This window comes from Gobius niger (assembly GCF_951799975.1).
Source record: "Gobius niger genome assembly, chromosome: 3".
NCBI classification, from domain to species: Eukaryota; Metazoa; Chordata; class Actinopteri; order Gobiiformes; family Gobiidae; genus Gobius; species Gobius niger.
The window spans coordinates 41365408-41374666 of NC_136854.1; the positions used below are offsets into that span (position 1 = coordinate 41365408).

The 9259-nt window shown below is 45.9% G+C and overlaps 1 protein-coding gene across 1 annotated transcript; it reads left to right on the forward strand.

Moving 5' to 3' along the window:
* Window positions 1–1038: 1038 nt before the first annotated feature.
* Window positions 1039–8318, forward strand: LOC306960848 (uncharacterized protein; the record flags this gene model as incomplete). Its single annotated transcript, XM_079553434.1, has 4 exons — window positions 1039–1653; window positions 4310–4377; window positions 4630–4735; window positions 7354–8318. Exons 1-4 carry the CDS (start codon window positions 1323–1325, stop codon window positions 8316–8318), a joined length of 1470 nt encoding a protein of 489 aa, XP_079409560.1. The 5' UTR covers window positions 1039–1322.
* Window positions 8319–9259: the final 941 nt, after the last annotated feature.

Sequence of the window (9259 nt, forward strand, 5' to 3'; positions counted from 1 at the left end):
CATTGCGATTGACTGCGGAATTGCGGGAAGCGAATGCAGAAATTGCATAAACGGTTCAAATTGCATAAATTGCTTAATTTGCATAATCTAATTTGCATAAACTGGTAAAATGCATAAAATGTCATGTTGCATAAACTGCATAAACTGGTAAAATGCATGAATGGGTTAATTTGCATAAATTATGTAAATTGCATAAGCTCTTTAAAATGCATAAATCCTGAATGGCATAAACGGTTTAAAATGCATAAAGTAGTTACTTTGCATAAATTGTTAATATTGCATAAACTTTTATATTCCATAAACTGGTCAAACTGTTGAAATGGCCTCAGGGCTTGATTGGCAGAAGCACAAATGGCTGAAAGGCCTGGAGTCTCCCCATTGGCTGGATTCCCCCATACACACCAATGCAAAAATTTCAAACTCCCGTATAAAAAAACTGGAAATCTGCCGAAGGCCAATTTTTTCTCAAAACCCACAAGTTGCATAAGCTGAACATGCACAAAGTGCAGAAATTGCATAAAATGCAGAAAAAAGTGCAGAAAAGCATGGATTTGCGGCAGCCCCATTATAAGTCAATGGGAAAAATCTCCGACATTTTGGCCGATTGCGGAAAAACCGTAAGTTGCAGAAGTCCCAAAAGTAATAGCACCTTCTCCTCAACATGCGGAACGTTTTGATGCATAACTTGCATAAATTGCACAAAGCATGAAGGTGCTGAAAGCTCTAGAAAATCGGGAAAAAGATGGAAGAGGAATAATAATAAAGAACATGAAAACCAATAATTGACTGCGGAAGAATTCCGCAGTCAATCAATAATAAAATAATAAACATCCTACTTCAGGGTCAAGGGTCGGTTAAATGTGTTGATTTAGAAGCTTCATTGCTTTTCTTAATTCCATAACTTTTAAAGATTAAACTTATTAATAAAACGTCTAAATGCAGATGAGGATTACGTTTTCCAGACCGTTGTCAAATTAGATTTTTTTTTGTATGAATTTTACTGTGAATGTTTTAATAACAGCTCCATGTGTGACCGTGACATGTTTCATCCTTTTACTGTGAAGTGATGCTGATCAACAGACCTACGTCATCACCAGGCGACGCTCGCACCATCTTTCACAGACACATCTTTGCTCCGATTTAGCAACAACAAAACCGCACTGACAGCGGCTTTAACCACCCTCCCCGGCTTTTGCATGACTTCTATCCGCCTCCTGCGCCCTCTGCTGCGGGAAACGTAGCCCCCAAACACCCGCTGTCCGCCAAACCCCTGCGTAAAACCCCCTTAAGAAAAAAAAAAAAAAACTAGCCCCCCCCCGATAATGGCGACAGATTGCGTTGGTTTCCAGGCTCAGATCGCCTCCATCGTTGAGATTTTGGCCAACTCTGCCGTGGCGGAGATCTGCAAGCTGGTGGAGGAGGGCTACGAGGCGCTGAGGTCCCAGATGGAGCAGGAGCGAGTGGAGAGCCAGCGGTTCCAGGAGGACAGCGAGCGCGAGAACGATGCGCTGCGCCAAAAGCTGCGCCAGATGGACGCCAAAGTGCGCAGCTACGAGCGCAAGATGAGGAGACGCGGCGGCGGAAACAACAACCAGCAGCTGCACAGACTGGTGGAAAACAACATGCACGCGGCACATTACAGGCCACAGGAAGGTAAACTGTGCGCGTGGCCGGCCTGTTGCGCGCTAAAGAAGCTAACGGGGATGTGTTTTTTGGGGGGGTGTCTGTGTGGCAGTGGATTTCGTGCTTGTTTTGACTCGGCCCTTGTCTCTCGCCTTTGATTTGCATGATAATTACCTCACAGTCTGCGTTTGTTTAGGCCTGGTGGGCGTCTCTCCCTCTGTGTGTGTGTGTGTGTGTGTGTGTGTGTGTGTGTGTGTGTGTGTGTGTGTGTGTGTGTGTGTGTGTGTGTGTGTGTGTGTGTGTGTGTGTGTGTGTGTGTGTGTGTGTGTGTGTGTGTGTGTGTGTGTGTGTGTGTGTTAGCCATGGTTTTGCTTCTGATTTGGACATGACAAGAACCAGCTCAAGACTCAACACTAACTAAAATCGCAAAGTACATAATAGTCTCTTTTAGTATTTCAACATTTCTCCATGGATTTGTCTGGAAAAATTGCAAACTCTTTTGGAGCCATAGGAATATGCTGGGAGAGGCCAAATGCGAACAACATCTTTGGTCTTTTTGCGTGACTGAGGGCACGCAGTTCTTCCATGCGGTGATATGTTCTTACCTGAGCTTAGACGAGTTGATACGTACCTGTCTGTCTGAAAATAGTTTCCTGATTCTTTGTCTGTGCTTTGGTGACGAGTGGAATAGTTTTACTACCTTTCTCTGACACTTAATGCAAATCTCCCTCCTGCCTCTCCCGGATATTATAACAGTATTGTGTGGTTTGAGTTTGCAGTATCTGTCTGTCCAGCGATGATGTCATGGCAAAATCCCCTTTAAAACATATTTGTAATCCAGTGTGTCGTCATTGCCTTCGTGTTTGCATACGTTTATTATAGGTTAAAGCCTGGGCTCAGGAACGGCTTTTCCACTTCTTTCCAGGCAGTAACTGTTTGACTGTGTCTTTATGATGTAGTGGAGGTGGTTATGTTGCTCCAAATTCAATGATCTGTGCCCTTTTTTTCTCCAATGTTGTTACTCCCAGACTCCTCACGCCGCGCTCACCCGCTGTAGAAACAGGTGAAGCTCGTTGCCCTCTGATCACACCTGCACCTGGGGTCGCATTTGACATTGGCTGCGTCTGAAACCATCAAATTGTAGCCTCTAAGCACTAGCACTAACACAACTAACTCCTTAACCTTTCATGGGTCGACTGTTAGATCTGTGCAGTTAGTGAACTAGAGCTTCAGCAGCATTTTGAACAATCCGTCCGTCCTTAAACTGGGGAAAGGGAAGTGACATCACCAACAGCTGTTTTTCTTCTTCTTTAAAGTTACTGGTGGAGTGCAGGCCAAACAAAAGTGCATGTCGCCCCCTACTGTACAGTGTCCAACAACAACATAGTGTCCAAACAAAGACATTTAAGGAGAAAAATAAATCCAAATGAGCCAAACATTCCCCTTTAGTGTTATTTTATTTCAGCAGCTGTTTCTTAAAGTTACAGCAGCAAATGATCCATGTGGCTTAAGTTTCTACTAAATGAAAACAAAAGCATTTAATCTGTTTCCTGAGTTTCCTCTTTAACACTGACATGTGACTGAGCTGTGGGGACGACAACATGGATTTATCACTTTATAAAGTCTGGCTTGTGCAGAATCTTAATTTTTAATTATTATTATTTTTATTATTAAATGTGCTCCTGTCAATCAACAGTGGTTGCGCATGAATCACTCCAGGGTGGGGGGTGGGGGGGTTTGGCACAGTGGCTTATGGGATGGCACATAGCTCCTAATCACTGGCTAGTTAGCATCAGAGGTAAACTTCGTAGCGTTCATTGTGTCTACTTGTATTCTAGTATCACTTTTTAGGTTCGTTTTGCCAGACACCAAGGTTAGAAATGTTAAAGATCTTTTACATGAAACATGTAAAGGTAAAGATCTTTAACATTTCTAACCTTAGTGTCTGGCAAAACAAACCTAAAAAGTGATACTAGCATCAGAGGTCCCTATGCTAAAGTGGCTATGATAGTTAGCATCAGAGGTCCCTATGCTAAAGTGACTATGATAGTTAGCACCAGAGGTCCCTATGCTAAAGTGACCATGATAGTTAGCATCAGAGGTCACTATGCTAAAGTGGCCATGATAGTTAGCATCAGAGGTCCCTATGCTAAAGTGGCTATGATAGTTAGCATCAGAGGTCCCTATGCTAAAGTGACTATGATAGTTAGCACCAGAGGTCCCTATGCTAAAGTGACCATGATAGTTAGCATCAGAGGTCCCTATGCTAAAGTGGCCATGATAGTTAGCATCAGAGGTCCCTATGCTAAAGTGGCTATGATAGTTAGCATCGAGGCTCCTTTTCCTAACTCCTTCCTAACTGACTTACCAATTCGGAAGCATCTTGCCATGGCGGACGCTGACACACATCCGGTTTGGCGTAAGAGCTCTTACCAATCTGCTCGTTTCGGACGCAGCCATTGACAATATTCAGTAATCAACCACACCTGCCGTGCGATCCGCATTAGGTGTGAAAGCACAGGAACAGGCCACCGTCTTTCCTTACTGAGATATGTTCTTACCTGAGCTTAGACGAGTTCATACGTACCTGTCTGGTCTTTGTGCCTGTTTGGAGCTTTAGGAATATGCTATAGGCTGATATCCTGCATCTATTCCACCGTCTAAATGTTCTTTCTTTTATCTGTAGTAACTGAAGACATCATCGTTCCTGTTACTGTCGGTGAAGAAGACCAGACATTTCCACACGCATCCATGGTAATGAGAGAAAACCTTAACAAATATATGTTTTTTGGAGGATGAGTGGCTGGGTGCTCTCTTAGCAATAAGGTGAGAAGCTCGGAGTAGACTTGCTGCTCCTCCACGTCGAGAGAAGTTTAGGGAGATGTTGGAGCCACGGTCTGAAGCTCAGTAACGTGGAAGAGCGACAGAAAGGATCAACCTGTTGGCTTGGTTTGTTAAATCCAGCATCCAAAAACGCTTTCTCTTACTTTCGTTTGTTTCCATCAGGAGGAAGATGTGTCAGTCGTGAAAGAAGAACAAATGGAGAAAGACGACTGTAACCTGGATCTGAAAGTGGAGGTGAACATCCGAGCGGAGTGTGGAGTTTCCACCGGTGAGACCAAGATATTCAGCTCTTGTTCCTGCGTTTACATCAAACGTGTCAAAGTGTTTTTAATCCATGGTTATTCCATATGGCGCTTATTATGTTAAAACAATGTTATAGAAATACTAAATGAGGGGCTTTGTTGTTTTTCTGATATTCTGATCTTGCGTCACATGTTCAGGCGCTCGCAGCTCAACAGGCGGCATCATGTGCCCAGCAGACCCTCCTCTCGCCCGGGCATCTGCTCGAGGACACGAGATCAGCTGACTGCCTTACGCTTCACCGGGCAGGGTTAATGCAGCCGCCCCGGTTTCAACCCATACGGGCTCACGCCTAGGGATGGGTGCCGTTTATATCGATGCCAAGTACTTTAACGATACCTGCTTTTCGGTTCCGGTGCCTTAACGGTACTTTTTCCGATACGTATGTTATTTTAATTCAATAAAAATAACGTGTATTAAAAGTATCATTCAGGAAAAAGACCGAAAACAGCACAACAGAGGCTCCAAAGGAGCAGCAGCGTCGCCTGTGACTTCTGTTTTGAGCAGAATTTCCACTTAAGCCGAGATAAAAGAGAGAAACGACGTTATTACCTCCTGAGCTGCAGAGTCAGATCCACATCAGGACACGGTTTCTTTCAGCGAAACTTTTCTAAACTCACTGCACTTTGACGAAGCGAAAGCTCCACACGTCAAAGACCCTCACATGGTGAGAGCCTCACTCTGACACTCATCATTTACCAAAACTGTACCAACAATGTCTAATACAGAGTGAGCGCTCACTTTTCTAAGAACCAGCTTGGATATTCCCGTCTCTGCAGCTGCTGTAAAGTTGTAACAACAGCTCGTAAGCTCCGCCCAACAGCACGTAAGCTCCGCCTCCGGGTCTGTCGCTAAAGGTAAAGACGTCTTTCTTGTTGTCACTGCTTGGTTTTGCTTTTCAATTTGCCTAAAAACTAAGGTTTCTTATTCAGTCCTGGTTTAGACCTGGCTCAGTCCTGGCTCAGTCCTGACGCAGACTCTGCCATCTCTATTACAAAAGTTTAGTGCGTTGTAGCTTTGCTTCGATTTAAGGCCAATTTGTCTTGTGAAGTCTGAAGAGGCCTGTGAGTTATAGCTATAAGTTGTAGCTTTTCTTCGCTCCATTTGCGCTGAAGCGGCTCATTATCTGCACATACCTGCATTTTTTGGACTTAATGCGGGTCTGGAGAGAAAAAGAACCGAAAACTGGCACCGAAAGAATTTTATTTTTTCGATACCACCCCCGACCGGAGCTTTTCGGTCGGTTCCAAGTAGGTACCGTTTAACGGTGCCCATCCCTAATCACGCCTCCCTTTAAGTTTGGAAAGTGGGAGGCTGTGAGGGCTGTGTCCCGTTCTCTTTCAGGCATGAGCGTTCCTTTTTTTTGGCACTGTTCTTTGAACTGAGAAAGATGATTGTAAAAAAAAAATCAGTATTGACCCTTTTTTCTACAGCAGGGGTGTCAAACTCATTTAAAGGCTACACATACCTCACTGTGCATGTAATGAGTCTATCATATATTAGTTTCACAGTTTAAGTTAACATATGTAAATGCACTATTTCATGATATTCTAATTTTATGATGAGCATGTGGGTTTGCGTGGGGGCCCTGGGGACATGTCCCCACAAATATTTCAGGATGGCCAAGTTGTCTCCACCAACTTCATGTGGAGATCTTCACATTGTGCGATCTTTCACAAAGACTTGACTCAGATGTGGCACTTTAGGCTTGGGGGAGGACGATCGGCATCACAACACTTTTTGTTTTGCGTTGATTGGTCAGATACAGATACAGTATTAATATTTTCGGTCTGTTTATGGAGCCTTATTACGTGAGCTGTATTTACGCGTCCGACGGAAAAAGGCAATGTTTCTCGTTCATTTATGTCAGATGCTTCATTCAACAACGATCAGAAAATGGTTGTTTAGCTCTTTCCATAACTTATTTTCAAGAGGAGAGTGGGTTCTGTTCCATGTTCTGTGAGGGGAGGGGCAGCGCGGGGAGATCAGAGACATTTTCAGTTACAAAAACAAAACTAAAACAAAGAGTCATATTCATTTGGTTCCCGGTTCGATCCCTGTGTGGAGTTTACACGTGCTCCCTATGTCTGCGTAGGTTTCCTTTGGTTTCCCCCGACTTCCAAAGGCATGGTGGTGAGGTCGGCTCACACTGGTGATGCACAGAGTAGCTCCGGACTGACCCAACATCTGATCTACGCAATTTAAAATGACAATAATGTTCTTCAGTCAGTAATCAATAGTGAGCTGTGATTTTAAAATGGTGCTGATTTGGTTCAAAGCTCGACGGGACTGTAGCCTCATAGATAATAATAATAACTTTACAAGCCTGTGCTACATTGTGTTGTTTATATCCTGATCTCTTATTATGTCGGTGCCCTCTGCTGGACACGTGTGGAATTATTTCCCTTTTTAAAACTTTGGCTGCCCCGAGTGGCTAGAGTGAGCATTCTTATGGGCTAGAGACTTAATTTTTTTCTCAGGATTCAGGACTTCATGCTCTACAAGATTTGTGCTGCTGGGGTTTGTCACGTCGCTTGTGTCGCGCCCATTAAAGCTTGTTTCTAAATCGAATCTTTTATCTTTCAGCTGTGGAGTCCAACGAAGAAACCTCTACTGCGCCTGAAAACACTGTTACTCCGCCTTCCTCTCAACCAGTTCCCTCTTCTACCGACACCACCATAGACCTCACCTGCCGACCTCGAGCCAAACGCAAATCCACGAAACCCGTGGCCAACTCCTCTCACGTCGCCCCCAAAACCACAGAGAACTCGATCAAACCCGAAGTCCAAGTCATCGACGACGCGGAAGACGACGACACCTCTCAGATTTCCGCCAATCTACCCTCAGATGAAGCCAGCCCCGAGCGTTTGAACAATCTAGCCATGGATTTAGCGTGGATGCAGGAGCGGGTGACGCACTTAGGGGCGGCGTACGCGGTCGCGCAGCTCGGCTTGGGAAACGCCGACTCGGGGCATCCGACTTTCCAAGCGCAGGCGGGCGGGGACAGCTTGGAAGGCCCGCCGACCATGATCTTCCCCTCTTCTGCGCACGAAATGGCCGCCTTCGCCGCTTCTTTCGACATGTCCGCCGTGGTGGCCCAAAACAATCAAGCCGCGTCGTCGCAACCCGCTCCCCCGCAAGCCCCGCCCTCTTCCTCCTCCTCCCCCTCCTCCTCCTCGGCGACCAACGGGAGGCGCTACTACAAGAAGGAGCCCAGCGCGTGTAACATTTGCGGGCGCGTTTTCCCCAGCGCGGCCACGCTCGAGCTGCACCAGCGCGTGCACACGGGCGAGAGACCCTACACCTGCCCGCACTGCGGCAAAGGCTTCGCGCAGCCCAACAACCTGCGCGTGCACTTGCTGATACACACGGGCGAGCGGCGGTACCGGTGCACGCTGTGTGGGAAGAGCTTCATCTCGTCCAGCCACCTGAAGAGGCACCGCACGGTCCACACGCAGGAGAAGCCCTACAGCTGCGCCCTGTGCGGCCAGTCCTTCAGCCAGATGTGCAGCGTCCGGAGGCACCGGCAGCAGTCGCAGTGCGGCCTCTAGAGCCGAGCGACCCCCGCAGAGGAGAACCCGCGGGAGTAAGAGGGGCTTAAAGTGGGCGTGGCGAGCACAGGTGTGGCTTATAAACATTGTTCTGGACGCCTCAGCATTGAGAGTTGCTTTTTGTTTTTTATTATTTCATTCAAGCACAAAAATAAAAGGCATTAAAATAAAAACGGCCCCAGTCAGTGCAATTTGAATGAAAAGGAGCAGGACGGTCACTTATGACAGTTTGCGTCACGATTTTCATCATTGCCGAAACACCGAGGGCCGAACCTCACTATTGTATCCTAAAGTTAAGAACCGTTTTCTGCAAATACCAATGTTTTACAATCGTGGTTCAAAGTGGTCCGGCTCCGAGACCCGCCATTACCTTAAAGGAACAGGCCACCGTTTTTACATACTGAGATATGTTCTTACCTTGCCTTAGTCGAGTTAATATATCCCCGTCTGGTCTTTGTCCGTGCGCTCTGTCAGGCAAACGGAGCACATACGCAGCCTCTCCCACATGTCACATAGCTCCAGAAAAGCTCACGATAGAAGCTACCAAGCTCTTCCACGTGTTCCCTATTTAAATAAAGTTACGTGAAGTGTTTTCATGCGAAGTATATTTACACAGAAATGTAACATGTCGATTTTATAAGCAAATAAAAAGGGGGACTATATTGTGAGGCGTAATGATGCGAGGAGCAAAACGTCCGCGCACTTTCCCCCGCTCACTTCCGTCAATAACCTTTAGGAGTTACTGCGCGGACGTTTTGCTCCTCGTATCATTACGCCTGTGTGACAGAGCGCACGGACAAAGACCAGATGGGGATATATTAACTCGACTAAAGTGAGGTAAGAGCATATCTCAGTATGTAAAAACGGTGGCCTATTCCTTTAATGACAAGCTGCGACCCAAATAAAACTGTAATTTGTCATACATCGTATAAAATATTGTA